The 27,904-nt window shown below is 43.1% G+C and overlaps 1 protein-coding gene across 21 annotated transcripts in view; it reads left to right on the forward strand.

Annotated features, from left to right (window-relative positions):
- The window catches only part of BBOF1 (basal body orientation factor 1), a 65,684-nt gene that overhangs the window by 997 nt on the left and 36,783 nt on the right, over nt 1-27,904 (forward strand). For 4 of the 21 annotated variants that reach the window (XR_010588546.1, XR_010588547.2, XR_012415938.1 and 1 more), the window contains exons 2-5: nt 3,155-3,383; nt 11,763-11,828; nt 16,256-16,399; nt 23,445-23,525. Coding sequence is in view for 11 of the 21 variants with exons in the window: in XM_045396724.2 (XP_045252659.1) it covers nt 3,155-3,383; nt 11,763-11,828; nt 16,256-16,399; nt 23,445-23,525 (520 nt within the window). In the remaining 10 variants the exon portion in view is untranslated. Of the gene's footprint in view, nt 1-777; nt 1,403-2,273; nt 2,475-3,154; nt 3,384-3,604; nt 3,669-5,742; nt 6,111-11,762; nt 11,830-16,255; nt 16,400-23,444; nt 23,526-27,904 lie in introns of those variants that run through there. The other 17 variants (XR_012415936.1, XR_012415937.1, XM_073997761.1 and 14 more) reach the window with 14 other exon arrangements.

Below are 27,904 nucleotides of genomic sequence, written 5' to 3' on the forward strand. Positions count from 1 at the left end.
TGGGCCTGCCTGAGATTTCGGGTCTGGGGCTGGCTACCTGGCGCCCCCCGCGCCGGCCCCCTCGGACCCTCTTGGTTCTCCCGGCTTGTGAGGATTACAGTTCCCATGTCCATAGTCTGACACATCTCTACTATGTGGTTCAGATGATCTTAAACGTGTAGCGGATGTATAAAGTATTTCCTTGGGCATTTTCAGAGATCTCTTTTGGTTCAAAGGGGACACCTGAAGTATTTTACCAAGTTGGGTAATTGTTGAGGTTTTCCCAAACTGATCCGAGCCACTGAGGTGGGTAATGTTCTAGCACTAACCCCTTACAGGCCTGGAGTTGCTGCTAGATTGCTACTAGCCCTGTTGGGGGACCCCGGTGGTTTCTGGACACGTTGGAGTCCTATGTGGTGTGCAGCAATATCATATATGGGAACACAGAGTTGGCACCAAACTTGAGATGTTTGTAAAGTAACTTAAGAGAGTAATTCATGCTCAATACAGAAAGTTTGGGAAACATGGGAAGTACCAAAAGAGAAAACAATAATAACCTGTAGTCTCATTATCCAAAAATAAACACTACTATATTTTGGAGTATTATTTTATTTTTAAATAAAATGATAGCCCAATGTACATACTTATATGTGACTTTTTTCTTCCCATGTATTAATGTAAGTATTATCTTATGGGTTTTTTTGTTGTTGTTGTTTTTACATAGCTGCACAGTTTGTCTAGCACTTAAAGTGCCAAGGGCTTATCACATTCCTAGAACTCACTCACATATGTTTTCAGATTTTGACCATGCTTCTACAGTACACATTTGAACAATGAGGAACACTGACGGTAAGAGACCTTATTCCTTGGATTTTCCATGACCCATTGTTTGAGAAACCTGGCTTTGTTTCTACAGTGAGTATAAGTGGTCCTATTAGAGTGTCTAATTTCTTGCATCAAGTACTTTTTTTTTTTTTTTCCTTGAAACCAAGTTTTGCTCTTGTTGCCCAGGCTGGAGTGCAATGGCGTGATCTTGGCTCACTGCAACCTCTGCCTCCTGGGTTCAACCAATTATTCTGCCTCAGCCTCCTGAGTAGCTGGGATTACAGGCACCCGTCACCACGCCCAGCTAATTTTTTTATTTTTAGTGGAGACAGGGTTTCACCATGTTGGCCAGGCTGGTCTTGAACTCCTGACTTCAGGTGATCCACCCGCCTCGGCCTCCCAAAGTGCTGGGATGACAGCCTTGAGCTACCATGCCCTGTCACATCAAGTACTTTGAGCCACTTAAATTTGATACCTGGATGGTCGTAGTGAGATGGTGTATCACCAGTGCCTAAATCATACCAGAAAGGGACATCAAGAGTTATAACAGGCTGAGGGGTTGGGAATGGAGCTGGCCTTAATTTGAAGAGAACAAAAGGTGAAACTGGGACTTTGGTTCTCTCCACTGCAAACCCATTACCTCTGTGGAAGAGGACTGAGAACCAGAGGTAGGAAAGTGGATGTGGAGGGTGGCAGTATAGAAAGGTCCACATATACATATGTGTGAAAATATTTAGAATTCAAATACAGGTGAAATATTCTTAAATATTGTGTACGTATTTGTATATCATGGTACCTACCATATATAAGGAGTAGTGTTTTGTTAATGCTCATATAATAAATATTTAGAAAAATCTCTTCCTTTACCACTTTAATCTTTGAATCCCTCCTTTTTCCTCTCCACCTCTATATAAATGATTATGGTTTCTCAGGCATCCTTAAAGCCTGGTGGGCGGGGCATCGTGGCTCATGCCCAGCACTTTGGGAGGCTGAGTGGGGGAAGATCACTTGAGCCCAGGAGTTCAAGACCAGCCTGAACAACATAGGAGGACCCTGTCTCTACAAAAATTTTTGTTAAAAATTAGTTGGGCATGCTAACTCATGCCTGTAGTCACAGTTACTCAGGAGGTTGAGGTGGAGCATTGTCTGGGCCTGGGAGGTCGAGGCTGCAGTGAGCTGTGTGTTGCTACTGTACTATATCCTGGATGACAGAGCAAGACCTTGTCTCAAAAAAAAAAAAAAAAAAAAAGTCCGGTGAACCGTGGCACCAGCTGATAAAGTATTTAACATACTTGCCCTAGTGACTTGACTTTTTGTCCAAGACCTAGCCAAAAACAAAACAAAACAAAAACAAAAAAAACTCAAAAGTAGAGGGTGAAGTGGGTGGGAGATTATAGTTACACTACCAATGGATATACTCATGCAGAAAATAAACAGAGATAATGGGTTTGCAGTGGAGAGAACCAAAGTCCAGCACTGAGTGAGTAGGAATAGAAAAGATAGTTTAACTACAGGAGAATCAGGCCAGGGCACTGGTTCACACCTGTAATCTCAGCACATTAAGAGGCTGAGGTGGGAGGATACTTGAGCCCAGGAGTTGGAGAACAGCCTAGGCAACATAGTGAGACCCCATCTCTATTAAAAAAAAAAAAAAAAATGGGAGAATCAAATAAGTAAATGAAAAGATATAAAAACTGTCCAGGCTCAGTGGCTCACACCTGTAATCTCAGCACTTTGGGAGGCTGAGGTAGGAGGATCACTTGAGCCCAGGAGTTCAAGACCAGCCTGGGCAACATGGCAAAAACCTATTTCTACGAAAAATACAAAAATTAGCTGGGTATAGTTGCATAATCCTGTAATCCTAGCCACTTGGGAGGCTGAGGTGGGTGGATGGCTTGAGCCCAGGAGGCAGGGGTTGTGGGGAGCCGAGATCGTGCTTCTGCACTCCAGCACGGTGACGGAGCCAGGCCCTGTCTCAAAAAAAAAAAAAAAAAAAAAGGTATGAAAGCTTTATGAAATGAGTTTGGTTTATCCTGTCTTTTCCCTTTGTTTTTCCAGTCTTTTCAAGTTATGCTCCGGGGCTCGCCTCTTCCAGGACGAGACACTTACTTAATTCTCTTATGTGAATACGAGTGAATATGTATTTTTTTTTTCATTTTTCAAATGTGAATATGTATTTCTTATTAACTTATTCATCCAACAATGTTTTCTCATGTGTGCCAGGGGAAATGCCAAGCAAAACAAATTTAAAAAGAGAAAAATTTAATAGTAATATAGTAGAGTTATATACTGTCTGCATATTAGAGTTGTATAAATAGTCATATACTGTCAATGTCCTCTTCCCATGCAGGAAGTTAATAAAAACAGATGAATCTGTGGTGGACAGAGCCAAGGCCAATGCCTCCCTTTGGGAGGCCAGGTTGGAAATCACAGAACTCTCTAGGATTGAGTATCGTGATACTTCACGGACACTGGCAAAAAGTAATGAGGACTTAAAGAAAAAGCAATGTAAAATGGAGAAAGACATAATGTCAGTATTAAGTTACCTGAAGAAGCAGGATCAGGAGAAAGATAATATGGTAGGTAGGCAGAAAACCTCCTCAGCCTCATTAACTACCTCTATGGTGATACTGATGTGGTTATGTATTTCTAAGATGTTTAATTCCTTGAAATCTTAACATATAGTTAAGACATTTCAATTGACCTTAACTCTCCTTGAAGCTAGACACTTTTTCAGAATGGTTTTACTGTTATTGGCTCTCTAATTTTCAATCCTCGTTCCATGTTTTCTTCTCTGAAGCAAACAGAGATTGATGATCATAAGGGAACATTATGATCCACTTTATTTTAAGGACAAGAGCATGGTATGTGATCGATCTATCTATCTATCTATCTATCTATCTATCTATCTATCTATCTATCTATCTATATATTTTTTTTGAGACGGAGTCTCGCTCTGTCGCCCTGGCTGGAGTGCAGTGGCCGGATCTCAGCTCACTGCAAGCTCCGCCTCCCGGGTTTACGCCATTCTCCTGCCTCAGCCTCCCAAGTAGCTGGGACTACAGGCGCCCGCCACCTCGCCCGGCTAGTTTTTTTGTATTTTTTTTTAGTAGAAACGGGGTTTCACCGTGTTAGCCAGGACGGTCTCGATCTCCTGACCTCGTGATCCACCCGTCTCAGCCTCCCAAAGTGCTGGGCAGGCTTGAGCCACTGTGCGCTGCCGTGATCTATATTTTTTTATGCTAATTTTTAGTTTTAAAAATTTGTAAAGCCATTCACTGGTAATCTGTGATAATGTTCTGAACCCAGCAAGTTGAATCTTTTTTTTTTTGGCCAGTTGAATCTTGTATCTTTTTTTTTTTTTTTTGAGACGGAGTCTCGCTCTGTCGCCCAGGCTGGAGTGCAGTGGCCGGATCTCAGCTCACTGCAAGCTCCGCCTCCCGGGTTCACGCCATTCTCCTGCCTCAGTCTCCCAAGTAGCTGGGACTACAGGCGCCCGCCACCTCGCCCGGCTAGTTTTTTGTATTTTTTAGTAGAGACGGGGTTTCACCGTGTTAGCCAGGATAGTCTCGATCTCCTGACCTCGTGATCCACCCTTCTCGGCCTCCCAAAGTGCTGGGATTACAGGCTTGAGCCACCGCGCCCGGCCGAATCTTGTATCTTATTGTACCTTATTAAAGTGTTGAGAGTAAAGCTATCATTTTATATTTGGAAGAAAAAGGGAGGCCGGGCGCAGTGGCTCACGCCTGTAATCCCAGCACTTTGGGAGGCTAAGGTGGGCAAATTGCCTGAGCCCAGGAGTTCGCAACCAGCCTGGGCAGCAAGGTGAAACCCCGTCTCTACTAAAATACAAAAATTAACCGGGCATGGCTGCATGTACCTGTAGTCCCAGCCACTCGGGAGGCTGAGGCAGGAGAATTGCTTGAACCCGGGAGGCAGAGATTGCAGTGAGCTGAGATCATACCACTGTACTCCGGCCTGGGCGACACAGCGAGACTCCATCTCAAAAAAAAAAAAAAGAAAAAGAAAAAGGGAAGGGAACTAACATTTTGGAGCCACTACAACGTACTATACTGGGTGCTTTACTTCTCTGATTCTTTTACTAACCTCCTATTATTTTAATAACCCTGTGTAGCTATAATATTGTTATTTCCATGTTACAGATGAAGAAATTGACTCTCAGAAAGGACAGGTAACTTGCCCAAAGTCACACCCCTAGTAGATGTTAAAAGTAAAAATTCAGGCTGGGTGCGGTAGTTCATGCCTATAATGCCAACACTTTGGGAGGCCGAACTGGAGGATAACTTAGCCTGGGAGTTCAGGACCAGCCTGGGGAACAACGCAAGACCCAGTCTCTACACAAAATAAAAAAATAGCCAGGCATGGCAGTGTGCACCTATAGTCCCCGCTACTCAGGAGGCTAAGGTAGGAGGATCACTTAAGCCCAGGAGGTTGAAGCTGCAGTGAGCCATGGTTATGTCACAGCAGTCCAGCCTGGGCAACAGAGCAAAACTCTGTCTCATATTATTATTATTTTATTATTACTTTTGAGACAGGGTCTCACTCTATTGCCTGGTCTGGAGTGCAGTGGTGTGATCATGGCTCACCACAGGATCAACCTCTGGGCTCAGATGATCCTCCTGCCTCTGTCTCCCAAGCAGCCAAGACTACAGGCATGCACCTCCATGCCTGGCTAATTTTTTGTATTTTTGGTAGAGACAGGGTTTTGCCATGTTGCCCAGGCTGGTCTTGAACTCCTGGTCTCAAGTGATCTGCCTGTCTTGGCCTCCCAAAGTGCTGGGATTACAGGCATGAGCCATTGCACCCGGCCACAGCATTCATTTGTAAAAAGCTTTACTGAGATACAATTCACACATGATAATGCACATATTTGAAGTGTACAGTTTGATGTTTTGACAAATCTATTCCACACTACAGAAGCAAGATCCTTTTGAGTCCTCCCTGGTGTCCTGTGAATGATGAAGTTTCTCCAGTCCAGTGGGAGTAGGCACTATTACTGGCCCAGTGGTGCCAGGCACTGTTCCTTCCAATCCTTTTGGATGGTTCTTCCTTCATCCTCAAGTAGCTCCCTCACGTGAATGTGCTGATCAGTTCTCAGCTAAATACTCCAGGAGGACCCTCTGTGGATCTCTCTTCTTTCTCTGTGCTGCCCTCTCCTCTCCGGTACTCTGCTGTCCTGTGAACTCTAGCTGCCTTGGCCCCTCCATACTCTCAGCTCCATTTCTTCAACTCAGGAAGCCCGCCAACCTCTCCCTGCACCGCAGCCTGGAAACTCTTTCAAAGCAGTAAGCTTGGGGCAGCCACAAAGTTCACCTCTTTTATATCCTTTCTCTTTGGTGATTACTGTCCTTTGTTGCCTGATGTCCAACATCCTGAAAATCATTATTTCATATCTTTTGTCGTTTAAAAAAACTGTTTCAAGTAAGAAGGTGAATCTAGTCCCTGACATACCAAGTTGACCAAAAGCAGAGGTCCCTCCAATGTTCTTTGCATGCCACTGACTTACATGCTCAAGAGAAATCTAGAAGTCATCCCCGACACCTTTTTCCCCTTTCCCACAGCCAGTCCATCAAGACTTATTCTCTGTCCTGGCCAGGCATGGTTCATGCCTGTAATCCCAGCACTTTGGAAGGCCAAGGCGGGTGGATTACTGAGGTCAGCAGTTTGAGACCAGCCTGGCCAACATGATGAAACCCCATCTCTACTAAAAATATAAAAATTAGCCAGGTGTGGTGGCAGGCACCTGTAACTCCAGCTATTCAGGAGGCTGAGGCAGGAGAATCATTTGAACAAGTGAGCCAAGATCACACCATTGCACTCCAGCCTAGGCAACAAGAGTGAAACTCCATCTAAAAAAAAAAAAAAAAAAAGAGTGTGGAATATGTAATTGTGCCAGAAAATAAAATAAAAAATTTTAAAGGACATGGCCTTGTTTGAAGGGGCTCCCATTGGCCAAATCCAGGACAATCAAAATATTAGGTTGATGCATTAAAAGAATGTCAAAAACCACAATTACTTTTGCACCAACCTAATAAAGAATAGCAAAAATGGCTGGGTGCAGTGGCTCACGCCTGTAATCCCAGCACTTTGGAAGGCCGAGACAGGCAGATCACCTGAGGTCAGGAGTTCAAGACCAGCCAGGCCAACATGGCGAAACCCTGTCTCTACTAAAAATACAAAAATTAGTCGGGTATGGTGGTGCGCACCTGTAATCCCAGCTACTCAGGAAACTGAGACAGGAGAATCGCTTGAACCCAAGAGGCAGAGGTTGCAGTGAGCTGAGATCGCACCACTGCACTCCACCCTTGGGGACAGAGTGAGACTCTGTCTCAAAAAGAAAAAAAAAAAAGAATGGCAAAAACTGCAATGCTTTTGCAGTAACCTAATAAATAATGACAGTAATAGATTATAACTTATTGAACGAAATAAAAATCCACGTGTGTATACTACTAATAAATACATACATTAATAAATAAGGGAGAAAGGAAGCCTTTTTTTCTTTTTTTCAGATGGAATCTCACTCTGTCACCCAGGCTGGAGTGCAGTGGTGTGATCTTGGCTCACTGCAACCTCCGCTGGGTTCAAAGGATTCTCCTGCCTCAGCCTTCTGAGTAGCTGGGATTACAGGTGCACCACCATCATGCCTGGCTAATTTTTGTATTTGTAGTAGAGACAGAGTTTCATTGTGCTGGCCAGGTTGGTCTCAAACTCCTGACTTCAGGTGATTCACCTGTCTCGGCCTCCCAAAGTATTGGGATTACAGCCATGAGTCACCTTACCCGACTTTTCTTTTTTTTTTTTTGCCATAGAATGCCAATTAGTAAATTTCCAAGGAGTGATGGAGTTAGAAAAATCACCCTTTGGCATCATAGTAATAACTGAATCAGTCAAGAATCATCAATGGATGCTAAAACCTACTGGATGAAAGTTTAATGAGGAGGATAATTTCATAGTCTCAAAAGATCTTCTCACAAATTACTTAATAATCACAAAAGAAAAAATAATAACTTTTAGATGGAGAAAGTGGGCAGACACAACCTTAACCAACTGGTTAAAATTAGCATCAATCAGTACACACTAATGATGTGATGTACTGAAAAGGATACATCATCACTTAGGTACTATATATAGCCTACCAAAAATGGACAACCTGAATCTACTCATGAAGAAGCATCAGCCAAGCCCAATCCTGGCCAATATCCTTTTTAAAAAGTCAATTTAAAAACAAAGACCGAGAAACTGTTCCAGATTAAAGGGGACTAAGACACATGACAGCTAAATGCAATGCATGATCAAGGGTTGTATCCTAGACAAGAAAAATACAAAATTGCAATAAAGGACATTATTGGGATAATTATAGCAGAATTTAAATATAGAGTATATATTACATAATACTATATTAATGTTAAACTTCCTCATCTTTATAATTTTATAGTGCTTTTAAAAGGGAATGCCCTTTTTCTTCAAAAATAGATACTGAATGGCCAGGCACGGTGGCTCACGCCTGTAATCTCAGCACTTTGGGAGGCTGAGGCTGGTGGATCACCTGAGGTCAGAAGTTCGAGACCGGCCTGGCCAACATGGTGAAACCCCATCTCTACAAAATATACAAAAAATTAGCCAAGCGTGGTGGCGCATGCCTGTAGTCCCAGCTACTTGGGAGGCTGAGGCAGGAGAATTACATGAGCCCGGGAGGCATAGGTTGCAGTGAGCCAAGATTGCGCTGCTACACTCCAGCCGGGGCGACAGAGCAAGACTCCGTTTCAAAAAAAAGAAAGAAAAAGAAATAAGGAAATAGATACTGAAGTCTTTAGGGGTAAAAGGTCATCTTGAAATTGACATTACCCTTTACCACTAAAAAAATACACACACACACACACACACATACAGATAGAGGGAAAGCAAAGGTGGCAAAATTAATGTATATGAGTGAATAGTATGGTAATTTTTTGTACTCTTCTTGAAACTTGTCTTGGCTAGGCACTGTGGCTCATGCCTATAATCCCAGCACTTTGGGAGACCAAGGCAGGAGGATCACTTAAGCCCATGACTTTGAGACCAGCCTGAGCAACATGGCAAGACTCCATCTCTTTTTTTTTTTTTTTTTTTTTTGAGACGGAGTCTTGCTCTGTCACCCAGGCAGGAGTGCAATGACATGATCTTGGCTCACTGCAACCTCTGCCTCCCGTGTTCAAGCGATTCTCCTGCCTCAGCCTCCCGAGTAGCTGGGATTACAGGTGTGCGCCACCACGCCCAACTAAGTTTTGTATTTTTAGTAGAAACAGGGTTTCACCATGTTGGCCAGGCTGGTCTTGAATGCCTGACCTCAGGTGATCCACCTGTCTTGGCCTCCCAAAGTGCTGGGATTACAAGCTTGAGCCACCACGCCCACCTGACTCCATCTGTATTTTTAAAAATTATTTTTAGACCGGGCGTGGTGTCTCACACCTGTAATCCCAGCACTTTAGGAGGCCAAGGCGGGCGGATTACGGGGTCAGGAGATCGAGACCATCCTGGCTAACACAGTGAAACCCCGTCTCTACTAAAGAATACAAAAAATTAGTCGGGCGTAGTGGCGAGCGCCTATAGTCCCAGCTACTCAGGAGGCTGAGGCAGGAGAATGGCGTGAACCCAGGAGGCGGAGGTTGCAGTGAGCCGAAATTGCGCCACTGCACTCCAGCCTGGGCGACAGCAAGAAAAAAAAAAAAGTATTATTTTTAAAAAGAAACTTTTTGGGTCAGACACAGTGGCTCATGCCTGTAATCCCAGCTCTTTGGGAGGCCGAGGCGGGCAGATCACCTGAGGTCAGGAGTTCGAGACCAACCTGACCAACATGGAGAAACCCTGTCTTTACTAAAAATACAAAATTAGCCGGGCCTGGGGTGGCACATGCTTGTAATCCCAGCTACTCGGGGGGCTGAGGCAGGAGAATTGCTTGAACCCGGGAGGTGGAGATTGCAGTGAGCTGAGATCATGCCATTCCACTCCAGCCTGGGCAACAAGAGTAGAACTCCTGTCTCAAAAAAAAAAAAAAAAAAAGAAAACAAAAGAAAGTAAAAAGAAACTTTTCTGAAAAAGTTACCCAGATAAGGCTGGGCACAGTGGCTCACGCCTGTAATCCTAGCACTTTGGGAGGCCAAGGCAGGCAGATCACAAGGTCAGGAGTTCAAGACCAGCCTCGGCTGGGCGCGGTGGCTCACGCCTGTAATCCCAGCACTTTGGGAGGCCGAGACGGGCGGATCACGAGGTCAGGAGATCGAGACCATCCTGGCTAGCACAGTGAAACCCCGTCTCTACTAAAAAATACAAAAAAATTAGCCGGGCGAGGTGGCGGGCGCCTGTAGTCCCAGCTACTCGGGAGGCTGAGGCAGGAGAATGGCGTGAACCTGGGAGGCGGAGCTTGCAGTGAGTTGAGATCCGGCCACTGTACTCCAGCCTGGGCGACAGAGCGAGACTCCGTCTCAAAAAAAAAAAAAAAAAAAAAAAAAAAGACCAGCCTGGCCATATGATGAAACCCTGTCTCTACTAAAACTACAAAAATTAGCCAGGTGTGGTGGCATGCGCCTGTAGTCCCAGCTACTCGGGAGGCTAAGGCAAAATAATCACTTGAACCTGGGAGACAGAGGTTGCACTGAGCCGAGATTGTGCCACTCCACTCTAGCCTGGGCGACAGAGAGAGATTCCAACTCAAAAAAAAAAGTTACTCAGATAAGAGATGTAAATAAAATCTACAACAAGATATCACCTCATACCCGTTAGAATGGCTACTGCCTAAAAAACAGAAAATAAGTGTTGGCAAGGACGTGGAGGTGTTAGAACGCTTGTGCACTGGTGGTGGGACTGTACAATGTTGTAGCCATTGTGGAAAACAGTATGGAAGTTCCTCAAAAGATTAAAAATAGAAATACCAATCTCACTTCTGGGTATATTTAATATATCCAAAACAATTCAAAGCAGGATTTTTGTTGTTGTTGAGACAGGATCTCACTCTGTCACCCAGAGCGGAGTGCAGTGGCGTAATGTTGGCCCACTGCAACCTTCACCTCCCAGGCTCTAGCTGGGATTACAGGTGCTCGCCACCACACCTGGCTAATGTTTGTATTTCTTTGTAGAGATGGGATTTTGCCATGTTGCCCATGCTGATCTAAAACTCTGAGCTCAAGCAATCCACCCACCTCGGCCTCCCAAATTGCTGGGATTACAGGCATGAGCCACTCCGCCCAGCCCAGAGCAGGATCTTGAAGAGATATTTGCACGCCCATATTCATTGCAGCACTATTCACAATAGCCAAGAGGTGGAAGCAACCCAAATTATCCATCGATGGGTGAATGGATAAGGAAAAGGTGTATGCATGTGGTGCAATAGTATGCGCCTTAAAGGAAATCCTGTCACAAGCTATGACATGAATGAACCTCAAGGACATTATGCTTAATGAAATAAGCCAGTCACCAAAGGGCAAATAATGTATGATTCCACTCATGAAGTATCCAAAGTAGTCAAAATTATAGAAACAGAAAGTAGAGGATGGTTGCCAAGTGCTGGGGAGAGGTAAGGGGAAATTAAGATTTATTGGGTATAGTTTTAGTTTTGTAAGATGAAAAGTTCTAGAGATTTGTTGCACAACGTGAATATACTTAACACTACTGAGCTATATGTTTAAAATGGTTAAGATGGTAAATTTAATGTTGCTTTTATTTTTAACCACAAAAACAAAAAAAGAAGTTGCCCAAGTACTTCTGATGATAGCCAGGTTTTAGAAACTGGCAATAGCAGGTTGAAGGTATGGGAAATTTCCTGTCCCCTCTTCTTCTCTTTCCGCCTCACTCACCTTTTTTGCCATAATGGTTTTAGTATTGTGTGAAACTAGTCCACTTAATAAAGGTAGACATAGAGCAGTTTCTCTATCTTCCCGACCTTGTATTTTGATTTTCCACAGATTGAAAAACTGAAACAGCAATTAAATGAAACAAAGGAAAAAGCCCAAGAGGAGAAGGATAAATTGGTGAGTTATCTATGTGTACTAATACTCCACTTACTGGATGGTCAGGTTTCTGGCAAGCTTAGGCATTTAAGACCCAATGACAGTGAGTGAGGAAGTTCTCTGGGCAGCCTAATGACCTTAAAGCTTGATTGTACAGAAATTCAAAAACAAGGCTGGGCATGATGACTCATGCCTGTAATCCCAACACTTTGGGACGCCAAGGCCTGGCCAACATGATGAAATCAGCCTGGCCAACATGATGAAATCGAGATCAGCCTGGCCAACATGATGAAACCCTATCTCTACTAAAAATTTAAAAATTAGCCAGACATGGTGGTGCACGCTTATAATCCCAGCTACTTGGGAGGCTGAGACAGGAGAATCGCTTGAACCCCAGAGGCAGAGGTTGCAGTGAGCTGAGGTCACGCCATTGCACTCCAGCCTGGGTGAGAAGAGTGAAATTTCATTTAAAAAAAAAAAGCTATTGTAAAAAAACATATAATATTAAGATTGCTTCCTGATACTGAATTTGTTATTGTTTCTAGTGCTTTTCAGTGGATGGAGCTAGGCAATGTAAGTTTTTTTAAATATTAAAAGAGATCATAACTCCATACTGGTACTTTCAGTTTAGATGCGGGAATACAGATTTTTTTACTTAACTTTATCTCTGTCTCCTTTATCCCTTGACAAAAGTCCTTCTTCTTACTGATACCAATATAATTACCTAGTTGCTTAAACCCTAATATATCAATCTCAGAATACTCATATTACCACCAAAAATAAATTACTGAAAACAGTTTAAGATTTTTGGGGGGCATTTTTCTCCCTTAGGATATATAACAATAAAGATCTATGATAAAATTGCAAGGTTTAAGAACCATTTGAAATTCTTTTCTATGAGGTTATTCCACCAACTCAACAACACATTTTGCTTTTGATTTTTAGAGGTTGCTTTTTTTTTTTTTTTCATTTTACTGTATTTATTTAATTTTTTTAGAGATGGGAGTTTTGCTATATTGCCCAGGCTGGTCTTCAACTTCTGACCTCAAGCAGTTCTCCTTGCCTCAACCTCCTGAGTAGCTGAGACTACAGGCATATACCACCACACCTGACTTAGAGGTTGCTTTTTAAAAAATTAGTTTTGCCTTTAAAATTATGTAAAATATTTACGTGGTTCCAAAGTCTGTAAAACAAGTTATATGCTGAGAAATCCAACTTCTTTTTTTTTTTCCCTTTTTTTTTAGATGGAGTCTCACGTCACCCAGGCTGGAGTGCAGTGGCGCAATCTCTGCTCACTGCAAGCTCTGCCTATCGGGTTCACTCCATTTTCCTGCCTCAGCCTCCCGAGTAGCTGGGACTACAGGCACCTGCAACCATGCCTGGCTAGTTTTTTGTATTTTTAGTAGAGATGGGGTTTCACTGTGTTAGCCAGGATGGTCTCGATCTCCTGACCTCTTGATCCGCCCGCCTCAGCCTCCCAAAGTGCTGAGAAATCCAACTCCTATCCATGTCTTTTCCACACTATCTTCTCCCTCTCCCTGTAGAAAACCATTTTATTTCTTTTGTGTTTTATCCTCTCTTTAAAAAAAAGTTGCTAAAGAAATTGTTTCCTTATCGGAAAAGCTAAAAAAAAGTCATAAACATATATATAGATAGATTATATATAAGGAGATTATATACATAGATTGTATATAAAATCTTTCTTAGATAAAAGGTAGCATGCAATATACATAGACCTGTACCTGCTTTTTTTATTTAACAGTATGCCTTGTTGATCACTCCATAGCAGTATGTAGAGACATTCCCTTTTTTTTTTTTTTTTTTTCTTTTTTTTTTTTTGAGACAGGATCTCCCTCTGTTGCCCAAGCTGGAGTGCAGTGGCACAATCATAGCTCACTGTAACCTCAAACTACTGGGCTCAAGGGGTCCTCCCACCCCAGCCTCCGGAGTAGCTGGAACTATAGGCGAGTACCACTACACCTAGCTAATTTTTGTATTTTTTGTAGAGATGGGATCTCACTGTGTTACCCAGGCTGATCTTGAACTCCTGGCCTCAAGCAATCATCCCAGCTTGGCCTCCCAAAATGTTGGAATTACAGGTGTAGGCCACCACGCCCGGCATCATTCCCTTTTATAGCTGTGTGATGATTATTATGTGGATGTATCATAGTTTATTCAAATGATCCCTGTCTTAGTTCAGGCTATTATGACAGAATACCATAGACTGAGGTGCTCAAACAACAAACATTTATTTCTCATCATTCTGGAGGCTAGAAGGTCAGGGTGCTAGCATGGTTAGGTTCTTGGTGGAGTCCCTTCTTCTGGTTCACAGGTGGCCACTTCCTGCTGGATCCTTACTTTTGTCAGAGAGAAAGCTCTGGTTTCTTCATCTCTTTCTTCACTAGTCCCATCATGGAGGCTCCACCCTTATGATCTCATCTAAACCTAACTACCTCCCAAAGGTCACACCTCCAAATACCATCACATTGGGGATTAGGGCTTCAACATAGGATTTTTTGGGTATACACATACAGCTCATAGCAGTCCCTTTTTGATGGGTAGTTGGATTGTTTCCAGTCTTTTTCTATTACAATGAATGTGCCAGTAAAGAGCTTCATGCATATATCTTTTCACATTTTGGCCATTATATCGTTGGGATAGATTCCTGTAAGTGGTATTGCTAGACCAAAGAAAAGTATATAATTGTGCTAGATATTGCCAAATTTCCCTTTATAGATACTGTACTGTTCTATAATACCATTAGCCATGCATGAGATTGCCTGTTTCCTCACAGCTTTACCAACAGAGTCTTTTGTCAAAGTTGATTTTTTTTTTTTTTTTTTTTTTTGAGATAGAGTCTCACTCTTGTCTCCCAGGCTGGAGTGCAGTGGCACGATCTCGGCTCACTGCAACCTCCGTCTCCCGGGTTCAAGTGATTCTCCTGCCTCTGCCTCCCCACTGGCTGGGATTACAGGCACCCGCCATCACACCTGGCTAATTTTTGTATTTTTAGTAGAGACAGGGTTTCACCATGTTGGCCAGGCTGGTCTTGAACTCCTGACCTAAAGTGATCTACCCACCTTGACCTCCCAAAGTGCTGGAATTACATGTGTGAGCTACTGTGCCTGGCTTCAAACTTGATTTTTGCAATGTGATAGGTGAGAAATGGTATTTCAGTGTCATTTCAATTTACATTTCTCTTTTTTTTTTTTTCTTTTTTTGAGACGGAGTCTTGCTCTGTCACCCAGGTTGGAGTGCAATGGCGCAATCTCAGCTCACTGCAACCTCCACCTCCCAGCTGCAACCTCCATCTCCCAGGTTCAATTGATTCTCCTGCCTCAGCCTCATGAGTAGCTGGGATTATAGGCACTTGCCACCACACCCGGCTAATTTTTGTATTTTTAGTAGAGGTGGGGTTTCACAATGTTGGCCAGGCTGGTCTCGAACTCCTGACCTCGTGATCCACCTGCCTTGGCCTCCCAAAGTGCTGGGATTATAGGCGTGAGCTACTGCACCCAGCCCAATTTATGTTTCTCTTATTCGGAGCTAGATTGGAAGGCAATTTGCATTTATTTTAGTATCTTTTGTTCGTTTGTTGTTATTGGCCTTTCCTTCTTCCCCACTTACTTTTCTCTGTCCTCTTACTTTCTCTTCCCTCTCCTCCTCCTGTTTCTCCTTCTCTTCCTCTCTTCTTTTATATCTCTTTCCCCTTTTCTCCCTCCTCCTCCTTCCTCATCCTCCTCCTTCCTCCTCCCTTCCTCTTTATTTATTAGGGATATTTACCACTCTCCCTTTGACTCCTAGCTAATTAATTTTAACTAGTTTGGGATGTTATTTATATTAGAGATAAAAGATGTATTTACTCTTCTCATATCCCTTTTTAATAAACATCTGCATTTTTTCCTTTCTATACAATCAGCTTATATAGAAACTTTTCAAAAAATTTTTCTTATTCAACACAAATGGTATCTTTTTACAGAAATGAAAACTTTATACAAAAATAAAAGGGGCTGGGCATGGTGGCTCATGCCTGTAATCTCAGTACTTTGGGAGGCTAAGGCGGGTGGATCACCTGAGGTCAGGAGTTCAAGACCAGCCTGACCAACATTGTGAAACCCTGTCTCTACTAAAAAATACAAAAATTAGCTGGGCATGGTGGCAGGCAGCTGTAATCCCAGCTACTCGGGAGGCTGAGGCAGGGAGAATTGCTGGAACCTGGGAGGGCAGAGGTTGCAGTGAGCTGAGATCACGCCACTACACTCCAGCCTGGGCAACAGAGTCAGACTCCATCTCAAAAAAATAATAATAATAAAATACAAATAGAAAAAAAAAAAGGGGGGGTATTTCTTCAAAGAAGATATGCAAATGGCTTAAGGCTTCAAATGAAACATGACTCTGTGGGACTTCTGTTCTTTTTCCTAACTCGTTTACCTCTTTTTTGAATACAGGAACAAAAGTATACCAGGCAAATCGATGAACTAGAGGGACAGTTCCATCAAAAAGCCAAAGAAATTGGCATGATTCACACAGAGCTGAAAGCAGTAAGACAATTCCAGAGGAGAAAAATCCAAGTGGAGAGAGAGTTAGATGATGTACGTTTCATTCCTTTTTTACAAAAAGGAAATTAGAATTAACTATTTAATGCCTACAGAAGCCTTCACAAACATTTACTCCTGTGAGACAGCAAAGAATTCTCTTTGACATTTTAGAAATTATTTGAGAGAAAAAGGAGAAGACAGACTGGATGTCAAAGGTCTTGACTTTAGACTTCTCTTTTTCTAAGCACTGATTTCTTTGGGAACTCACCAAATCTCAGCCAAGACATCCTCCTGTGTTTATCAGCAGGTAACCCTATGGATTGACTTCAGTAAGAAGCAAACTACAAGTTCTTACAAAACCTCAGGGAAAAAGTAGCAGACTTCTAAATAAAAATGTTTAGGCTGATGAATGATAGTTTTAGAGAAATTTAGAAGGCTCTATGGTAGGGGTCAGTGGGGTGAGAAACACTGAGTACTTTCAGAAAATTTATGTTACCTTGCTGTGCTCTTTCTCTTACTTTCCTTGGCTTGGAATATAGTTTTATTACATTACTGATAATTCAATAAGTGGCACAGGTGAGTGCCAGGAACAAGTAGCTGAAATCAGCTTCGTAACTATAGGAAGTTACTTAACTTTTCTATACCTTGGTTTTCTTATCTGTAAAATGGGATAGTAAGAGTTAGTATCTCAGCCAGGCATAGTGGCTTATGCCTGTAATCCCAGCACTTTGGAGGCCAGGAGTTCAAGACTAGCCTAGGCAACATAGTGAAATCCCACCTCTACAAAAAATTTTTAAAATTAGCCAGACATGGTAGCTCATGCCTGTAGTTCCAGCAACTTGGGAGGCTGAGGTGGGAGGATCACTTGAGCCCAGGAGATTGAGGCTGCAGTGTGCTGTGATTGCACTACTGCACTTCAGCCTGGGTGACAGAATGAAACCATGTCTCAAAAATAAAGTAAAATAAAATAAGAGTTACTATTTCATAGAATTGTTATAGGATTAAATGAGTTAATATATGTAAAGTGCATAAAATAGCATGTCACATGGTAAAAATTATATAAACTGGTGTGCAGCTCTCTGTTAAAAAAAAAGGTCTTGATTTGTAGCATTTGCTGATTTCTCTGGAGGAAATACTTTAGTATAGCACAGGTTACAGTCATCTGTCTTAAGGCTTGATTGGAGCTTGAGGATCTGCTTCCAAGGAGGCACACTCAAGTGACTGTTAAGTTGGTGCTGGTGATTAGTGGGAGACCTCTCCTCCTATGAGCCTTTTTTTTTTTTTTTTTTTGACACAGGGTCTTACTCTATCACCCAGGCTGGAGTGCAGTGGCACGATCTCAGCTCCCTGCAACCTCCGCCTCCTGGGTTCAAGCGATTCTGGCTGCCTCAGCCTCCCCAGTAACTGGGATTACAGGTGTACGCCAACACCCCCAGCTAATTTTTGTGTATATATATATAAAATATATATACACAAAAAATATATATATATATAAAAAATATATATATATATATTTTTTTTTTTAGTAGAGTCAGGGTTTCACCGTGTTGGTAAGGCTGGTCTGGAACTCCTGACCTCAAGTGTTCTGGCCACCTCGGCCTCCCAAAGTGCTTGGATTACAGGCGTGAGCCACTACGCTTAGCGCATATGGGCCCTTTTATAAACTGGTTGAGTGTTCTCATGACTTGGTGGATGACTTCACCCAGAGTGCATAATCTGAGCAAGATCTAGACAGAAGCTATCTTTTTCATGACCTAGCCTTCAAAGTCACGTAGCATTACTTCTACCATATTTTATTATTAATAGTTAAAAGTGAATCCTTAAGTCTGGCCTACATTCCTAGCAGTGGGGAATTAGGTTCCATTATTTGAAGGGAAGAGTGCCAAAGAACTTGTAGACATATTTTAAAACTACCATACCACTACGGTCCAGTGTATACACAGCTACAGAAATACTTTTAAAATTATCACAGTTCTTTTTTTTTTTTTTTTTTGAGATGGAGTCTTCCTGTGTTGCCCACGCTAGAGTGCAGTGGCGCGATCTCGGCTCACTGCAACCTTCACCCACTGGGTTCAAGCAATTTTGGTGCTCAGCCTCCCAAGTAACAGGGACTGTAGGTGCATGTCACCGTGCTAAGCTAATTTTTTGTATTTTTAGTAGAGAGAAGGTTTCTCCATGTTGGCCAGGCTGGTCAAGAACTCCTGGCCTCAGGTGATCCGCCTGCCTCGGCCTCCCAAAGTGCTGGGGTTACGGGCATGAGCCACCGTACCTGGCCTAAAATATCACAGTTCTGATCATGTCCTTCAAGAGTTGTCTTTAGGTGGGGCACAGTGGCTCACACCTGTAATCCTAGCACTTTGGGAGGCCGAGGCAGGTGGATCATCTGAGATTTGAGACCAGCCTGTCCAACATGGTGAAACCCTGTCTCTACTAAAAAATAGAAAAATTAGTTGGGCATGGTGGCATGTGCCTGTAGTCCCAGCTCTCCAGAGGCTGAGGCAGGAGAATTGCTTGAACCTGGGAGGCGGAGGTTACAGTGAGCCAAGATCACACCACTGCACTCCAGCCTGGGTAACAGAGTGAGACTCTGTCTCAAATAAAAATAAAAAAATAAAATAAAGAAGAGCTGTCTTTCGTGTTCCTCCACTGTAAACAGAATATTGTCCACACACCTTAATGTTAAAGTCAAGACCCTGTACCTGTCTGGGAACATTATTATCTCCTTTTACTACATCACCCACCCACCTCCATACTTCCTTTAATTCACCCAAAATGGGTATTCATTAATCCCTGAAATCTTGTCTCTTTGTTACATTGTTCACACTGTTTTTATCTGGAATATATTCCTGGTAGGTCTTTGCCCATTAAAATATTATCTTTCTTTTTCTTTTTCTTTTTTTTTTTTTTTTTTTGAGGCAGAGTCTTCACTCTTGTCGCCCAGGCTGGAGTGCAGTGGCACCATCTCGGCTCACTGCAAGCTCCGCCTCCCGGGTTCGCGCCATTCTCCTGCCTCAGCCTCCCGAGTAGCTGGGACTACAGGCGCCCGCCACCGTGCCCGGCTAATTTTTTTTGTATTTTAGTAGAGACGGGGTTTCACCGTGTTAGCCAGGATGGTCTCGATCTCCTGACCTCGTGATCCGCCCGCCTCGGCCTCCCAAAGTGCAGGGATTACAGGCGTGAGCCACCGCGCCCGGCCTCTTTTTCTTTTTTTCTTTTTTTTTGAGACAGAGTTTCACTCTGTTGCCCAGGCTGGAGTGCAGTGGTGCAATCTCAGCTCACTGCAACCTCTGCCTCCCAGGTTCAAGTGATTCTCCTGCCTCAGCCTTCCGAGTAGCTGGGACTACAGGCACGTGCCACTACACCTGGCTAATTTTTTGTATTTTTTAGTACAGGTTGGCCAGGATGGTCTCGATCTCCTGACCTCATTATCGGCCTGCCTCGGCCTCCCAAAGTGCTGGGATTACAGGCATGAGCCACCACACCTGGCCTCTTTTTTTGTTTCTTTTTTTTTTCTTGAGACAGAGTCTCACTCTGTCACCCAGGTTGGAGTGCAGTGGTGCAGTCATGGCTCACTGCAGCCTCTACTTCCCTGGGCTCAAGTGATCCTCTTATTTCAGGCTCCTCAGCAGCTAGTACTACAGGCACGTACCACCACACCTGGCTAATTTTTTTTTTTTTTTTTTTTTTTTGAGATGGGGTTTCGCTCTTGCCGAGGCTGGTCTCAAACTCCTGGGCTCAAACAGTCTGCCTGCCTGGGCCTCCCAAAGTGCTAGGCTTATAGGCATAAGCCACCATGCCCAGCCACCTGTCTTTCAAAGTCTCAGCTCAAATTCATGTTCTCCATGAAGCCTTCCCGTAGAGTCCTGTTTCAAAGTAATAATTTTCGGCCAGGTGTGGTGGCTGATGCCTGTAATCCCAGCACTTTGGAAGGCCAAGGCAGGTGGATCACCTGAGGTCTGGAGTTCGAGACCAGCCTGACCAACATGGAGAAACCCTGTCTCTACTAAAAATACAAAATTAGCTGGGCCTGGTATGGCACATGCCTGTAATCCCAGCTACTTGGGAGGATGAGGCAGGAGAATCACTTGAACCTGGGAGGCAGAGGTTGCAGTGAGCTGAGATCGCACCAGTGCACTCCAGCCTGGGCAACAAGAGCAAAACTCCATTTAAAAAAAAAAAAAAGTAATAATTTTCTTTTCTGTGTGTTTCCATAGCATTTTCTATCCGTTTTATACCACTTAGCCCCATTCTGTCTTTTTTATCTTGTCTTTTTATGTACCTAAAGATATTGTCTTGATATTACATTTATTTATCATTTATCTTATCTCCCCTAATAGATTGCACTCATTTAAGACATGAATAGTGTTGTCCTTTGTATTCATTGAAATACAAGATACACAGTAATGTTGAATCAATCTTCGTTAAATGCTGAGTGGGTCTTTTGTTAAAAACATAAATGAAGGAATGTCAACTTTTCTGGAAGGAATACAAGTTATGTTTTATATGAAAATGCTGTAGATTGAATCAACATAATTAACTTTTCACAAACTCTTAAAATAGCCTATGTACAGGTATACATTCTGAATCAAAATGAATTAAGAACTAGTTGTGCGTATTCAAGTAGGCCATGATATAATTTTTTTTAAGAACAGTGTTGCCACCTAGTGGAGAAATAGATTTCAGACCTTTCATTTTTTATTTTATTTTTTATTTATTTATTTATTTATTTATTTTTTTGAGACGGAGTCTTGCTCTGTAGCCCGGGCTGGAGTGCAGTGGCCGGATCTCAGCTCACTGCAAGCTCCGCCTCCCGGGTTTAGGCCATTCTCCTGCCTCAGCCTCCGGAGTAGCTGGGACTACAGGCGCCCGCCACCTCGCCTGGCTAGTTTTTTGTATTTTTAGTAGAGACGGGGTTTCACGGTGTTAGCCAGGATGGTCTCGATCTCCTGACCTCGTGATCCGCCCGTCTCGGCCTCCCAAAGTGCTGGGATTACAGGCTTGAGACCTTTCAAAGTGGGCCGTTGAGGAAGACTTAAAATTCAAAAGATATTGGATTATGGGAAAAAATAAGGTGGTTCTGTGGAATCCCAAATGTAGCAGAATTGTGGCAGGTGTGAAGGCCCATGAATTTTAAATTAGGAGGTATACATTAGGGAAGAAAATTAATTATACTGCGTATATAGAATTCATTATACAAATTACAAAGAGAACTGTTAAATTGAGATTCTCAAAAGGTATTCAAGACATGTTTTAAAGAAAAAAATTATTTCTGGCTGGGCACAGTGGCTCATGCCTGTAATAACAGCACTTTCAGAGGCTAAGGTGGGAAGAACACTTGAGCCCAGGAGTTCAAGACCAGCCTAGGCCACGTGGCAAAACACCATCTCTACAAAAAAATCACTGCACTCCAGCCTGGGCAACAGAGCCAGATCCTGTCTCCAAAAAAAGGAAAAAAAAAAAAGAAATGAAAAATTAAAAAATGATTTCCATATACCTGATTAACAGAAGAAGCATATATTGCATATGTTGTTAGATTGCAGTTATTATTTTTAAAATAGTTTTAATCTTCTTTTGACAAAATGATAACATTCATTACAGCAAATTTAGTTTGGCTGATAAAATTAGAAAATAAAAATACTCCATCCCTTATAATTACACCATGTAACCATTGTATAGTTTCTTTTTTCCTCTGCTGTAGAAACATCTAAAAATAACTGTGTGTTATTTTTATAAAAGTGAAGTCATGATATAAATTGTTAATCTGATTTTTCACTTTATATATTGTGAACATTTTTCAATGCCATTAAACATTTTCTACAAAATTTTTTCAATAGATGCATGGAATTCCATTGGGTAGATACATCTTAATTTATTGATTGGTTGCTTGCTGTTGAACATTTGGACTTTTTCCTAATTTTCACTATTATAAACTGTGGGGATCATCTAAGGAATGAAATCTTTTTCTATATCTTTAGTTTTGTTTTTGTTTTTTTGAGACGGAGTTTCACTTTTATTGCCCAGGTTGGAGTGCAATGGCACAATTGGCTTACTGCAACTTCCGCCTCCTGGGTTCAAGCAATTCTTCTGCCTCAGCCTCCCAAGTAGCTGTGATTACAGGCATGTGGCACCACGCCCGGCTAATTTTTTTTTTTTGTATTTAGTAGAGATGGGGGTTTCACCATTTTGGTCAGACTGGTCTTGAACTCCTGACCTCAGGTGATCCTCTGCCTCGGCCTCCCAAAGTGCTGAGATTGCAGGTGTGAGCCACTGTACCCGGCCTATATCTTTAGTTTTTAGGATAACTTCTTAGTAGAATTTATGGTTTAATGAACATGAACTTTTAAAGGTTTGTGATGTGTGCTGCCTACTTATCTTTTGAAAGCTTTATTAATTTATAGATTTTTGAGGGAGTCTAATGGTAGATGAAAAATCCATCTCCACATACCATGGGATAGTAGATATTTTTATAAACTTGTATGTTGATACTAATTTTGAAAGTCTTGTTAATGTTGTCTCTCTCTCTCTCTCTTCCAAAACATCTTTTTTTTTTTTTTTAAAAGACTAATCTCGCTCTGTTGCCCAGGTTGGAGCAATCTGGGCTCACTGCAGTCTCTGCCTCCTGGGCCCAAATGATTCTCCCACCTCAGCCTCAGTTCTGGAGTAGCTGGAACTATAGGTGTGCCCCACCACATTCAGCTAATTTTTGTATTTTTTGTAGACAGGGTTTAGCCATGTTGCCCAGTCTGGTCTCAAACTTCTTCAAGCAATCTGCCCATCTTAGCCTCCCAAAGTGCTGGGATTACAGGTGTGAGCCACCGTGCTCAGCCTCCTAATATTTTTGAACCATCATTGACTGCAGTTATCTGAAACTGCAAAAAGTGAAACTGCACATAAGGGGGACTACTGTACTAATGTTATCAGTCTGTAGAAGATTGAGGGAAATTTGATACTCAGAGGCAGGAACACAGATTTTTTTCTGTGTGTTCAGGATTAAGAGGTAATGTATAACAGAAAACGTTTCCTTATTGATAATTTCTGAGTATATGCCCAATGAACCCTATTTTCTATTGACCATTTTTGTTTGTTATTTTAATTTTAGCTGAAGGAGAATTTAAGAAACACAGAGCGGATACATCAGGAGACTCTTAGAAGACTGGAAAGCAGATTTTTTGAAGAAAAGGTACAGATTATTAGGGTTAATTTAAAATGTTTTGTTTACTAGAGCAACATAAGTATATTTATATGCATTCTGAAACATCAGCCTTCCATTTGGTATCTTAATATAAGATTAGAAGATTGTTACTAAATTATAGCACAATAAAATCAGGGAAAATAAAACCTTCTAGAAATCTCAATACCTAGTCCTTGTTTTCATTCCCATTCAGAAATCTTGTCCTCTTCGGAAGGCTTTGGGACATGTCTCCCTCAGCTTGATACTCCCCTGGTAAGACTCCATTATATAGGGAATGTACTCCATTATATAGGGAAGATGGGAGTGGAGAAGTCACTCTCATATGTGTGCAAAGATGTTTCCTTAGTCAAGCTGAGGTAAAGACGCTAATAAAAAATGTTGCTTAGGCTGGGCACGGTGGTTCATGCCTGTAATCCCAGCATTTTGGGAGGCCGAGGTAGGTGGATCATCTGAGGTCAGGAGTTTGAGACCAGCCTGATCCTATCTCTACAAAAATACAAACATTAGCCAGGCGTGGTGGCACGTGCCTGTAGTCCCAGCTACCCAGGAGGCTGAGGCACGAGAATTGCTTGAACTTAGGAGGCAGAGGTTGCAGTGAGGCGAGATTGCACCACTGCACTCCGTCCTGGGTGGTAGAGCAAGACTCCTCAAAAAAAAAAAAAAAAAGTTCCTTACAACACAGCTTCCAACTTTTTCTGTATTTCTGAAGTTAACTCTCCAAATTGTGGGAAGTACATTGGAACACTTCTACAGAATCCTTTCAGAGGACTCGTGGTTGTTCTTTCATCTTTTCTTTAATTTTTTATTCTTAGGGAAGAATTAAATAGATTCTTTCAGAAATTGGTAGGAATGTAGGCACTTGAGGGTGGGGCAAATGAGGTTTTGTTTGGTTACTTGTTTGTTTGTTTGTTTGTTTGAGACAGGGTCTTGTTCTGTCGCCCAGGCTGGAGTGCAGTGGCGCAATCACAGCTTACTGCAGCCTTGACCTCCACCTCCTGGATTCAAGCAATCCTCCTACCTCAGCCTCCTAAGTAGTTGGGGCTACAGGCATGTATCATCACACCTAGCTAATTTTTATTTTTTGTAGAAATGAGGTCTTGCTGGGCCTGGCGTGGTGGCTCACACCTGTAATCCCAGCACTTTGGGAGGCCAGGGTGGGTGGATCACTTGAGGCCAGGAGTTTGAGACCAGCCTAGCCAACATGGTGAAACCTCATCTCTACTAAAAATACAAAAATTAGCCAGGCATGGTGGTGTGCACCTGTAATCCCAGCTACTCAGGAGGCTGAGGCAGGAGAATTGCTTGAACCCCGGAGGCAGTGGTTGCAGTGAACCAAGACTACTCCACTGCACTCCATCCTGGGTGATAAAGCGAGACTGTCTCAAATAACAACAACAACAACAACAAACTGAAATGGGGTCTCACTGTGTTGCTGGTCTCAAACTTCCGGGCTCCAGCAGTCCTTCCACCTTGACCTCCCAAAGTGTTGGGATTACAGGCATGAGCCACCATGCCCTGCTCCTATGGGGTTTAGATAAAAGGAATTGCTATAGAAAGTGGCTCTAGGTTTCCAGTTTGTGTATAGAATAACCAGGAAGAAATGGGGCAAGTGCAGCACCCTGGTGCTTTCCCTCTGAGACCCTCCCTGGCACTGTCAGGAATGGAAGCCCTCAGGAATAGGCTGTTCTCAGGAGCCTATTCCACCCTAATCTTGATCTCTTTTCTACTTGGTGTAGAAAGTAAAGGTTAGAAAGAGTTGATCAGTTTACAGAATACCTAAGTAACAGTGCTTATGTAAACATGATTTTTTTTTTTTTTTTTTTGAGACGGAGTCTTGCTCTGTCGCCCAGCCCAGGCTGGAGTGCAGTGGCGCGATCTCGGCTCACTGCAAGCTCCGCCTCCCAGGTTCACGCCATACTCCTGCCTCAGCCTCCCAAGTAGCTGGGACTACAGGCGCTCACAACCGCGCCCGGCTAATTTTTTGTATTTTTAGTAGAGACGGGGTTTCACCGTGGTCTCGATCTCCTGACCTTGTGATCCGCCCGCCTCGGCCTCCCAAAGTGCTGGGATTACAGGCGTGAGCCACCGCGCCCGGCCAAACATGATTTTTATATATGAGAGCAGATGGCTGCTGACCTTCCCTTCATGGTTACAAGACAGTTACTGCAGTTTGAAGCTTTGTGTTCAAGACAAGAAGGGAGACTCCAGCTGTGTCTGTCCCTTTTATCTGGAAGCCATAACAACTTTCCCAGAAGCCGCTAGCACATTTCATCTTACATATCACTGACCAGAACCATGTTATAAAGAATGCTGGGTGGCACACACTGTCGTTCCACCTACTGTGGAGACTGAGGCTCGAGGATTGCTTGAGCCCAGTAATTCGGGGCTGCAATTATCCATGATTGTGTCACTGTATTCCAGCCTGGATGACAGAGCAAGGCCCTGTTCTCTCTCTCTCTCTCTCTCTCTCTCTCTCTCTCTCTCTCTCTCTCTTTCTGTTTCTCTCTCTCTCATACATACATACACACATACACACACACACACACACACACTACTGGGAAAGTGAATGTTTTGTTTTCCTCACCACTAGTGGAAGCTGGGAAGGAAAAAGAAGGATGGGAATGAATGTTCACATCACAGTAGGGTCTGCTTTCCCATGTTAGGTGTAAACTTTGTGGATATTTCTCCTGTGCTGGTTTGAGCCCTGGTGCTGCTGCTTCATGGCATTGGGCTTTCCAATAGGCCTGTTCACTTACTTCATACCTCAGCATGCCCCAACCGGCCATATAAAGGATTTCCCAGGTCATTGGTGTTTGTTTGATTTTCCCATTTATTTCTTTCTGTTCTTTGAATCACAAAGCCCTGTCCTACACACACACACACACACACACACACACACACACACACACACACACACATATATTTTAAGACAGAGTCTCACTCTGTCACCCAGGCTGGAGTGCAGTGGCATGATCTCGACTCACTGCAACCTCTGTCTCCTGGGTTCAGTTGATTCTCCTGCCTCAGCCTTCTGAGTAGCTAATTTTTGTATTTTTAGTAGAGATGGGGTTTCACCATGTTGGCCAGGCTGGTCTCGAACTCCTGACCTCAGGTGACCTGCCCACTTCAGCCTCCCAAAATGTAGGATTATAGGCATGAGCCACCACTCCTGGCCTCTACATCCATATTTTTATATTGCTAGTCCCTCTTTCTGGAATGCTGTTCCTCCAGCTCTGGATCATTCTTATTTAGAGCTCAAATATCATTTCTTTAGAGAGAGATTTCCTAAACTCTAATCTAAAATGAGGCTGGCCACAGTGGCTCACGCCTATAATCCTAGCACTTTGGGAGGCCAAGGCTGGTGGATCACTTGAGGACAGGAGTTTGTGACCAGCCTGGTCAACATAGTGAAACCCTTTCTCTACTAAAAATACAAAAATTAGCTGGGCATGGTGGTGCACGCCTGTAGTCCCAGGTACTCCAGAGGTTGAGACATGAGAATCGCCTGAACTCGGGAGACAGATTTTGCAGTGAGCCGAGATCGTGCCACTGCACTCCAGCCTGGGTGACAGAATGAGACTCTATCTCAAAAATAAGAATAAATAAATAATAAAATGATCTCCTCTAGTTACTATCTACCTTATTACCCCATTTATTTTATTGATAGCATTTATCACAGTCTATAAATTATTTTTATTTGTTTACTTGTTAGGAGACTGTATAGCATCAGATTGCCTGCATATAAATCCCTGCTCTGCCACTTACTAGCTTTGTGACTTTGGGCAAGTCACCAACCTCTTCTCTTTTTTTTTTTTTAAGACAGAGTCACCCAGGCTGGGGTGCAGTGGCACAATCATGGCTCACTGCAGCCTCCACCTCCCAGTCTCATACAATCCTCCTGTCTCAGTCTTCCGAGTAGCAGGACCACAGGTACACACCACCATGCCTAATTTAAAAAAATTGTTTTTTGGCTGGGCATGGTAGCTCACGCCTGTAATCCCAGCACTTTGGGAGGCTGAGGCAGGTGGATCACCTGAGGTCAGGAGTTTAAGACCAGCCTGGCCAACATGCTGAAACTCTGTCTCTACAAAAATACAAATATTAGCTGGGCATGGTGGTAGGTGCCTGTAATCCCAGGTACTCGGGAGGGTGAGGTGAAAGAATCAATCGAACCCGGGAGGCAGAGGTTGCAGTGAGCCGAGATCACGCCATCGTACTCCAGCCTGGGCAACAGAGGGAGACTCCCAGAGATGGGGAGTCCTAGAGCTGGGTTCTAACTCCTGAGCTCCAGTCATCCCACCTTGGCCTCCCAAAGTGCTAGGATTACAAACATGAGCCAGCACACCTAGCCAACCTTTCTTTTTCTG

Source organism: Macaca fascicularis, chromosome 7 (genome assembly GCF_037993035.2).
Source record: "Macaca fascicularis isolate 582-1 chromosome 7, T2T-MFA8v1.1".
Taxonomy (NCBI): domain Eukaryota; kingdom Metazoa; phylum Chordata; class Mammalia; order Primates; family Cercopithecidae; genus Macaca; species Macaca fascicularis.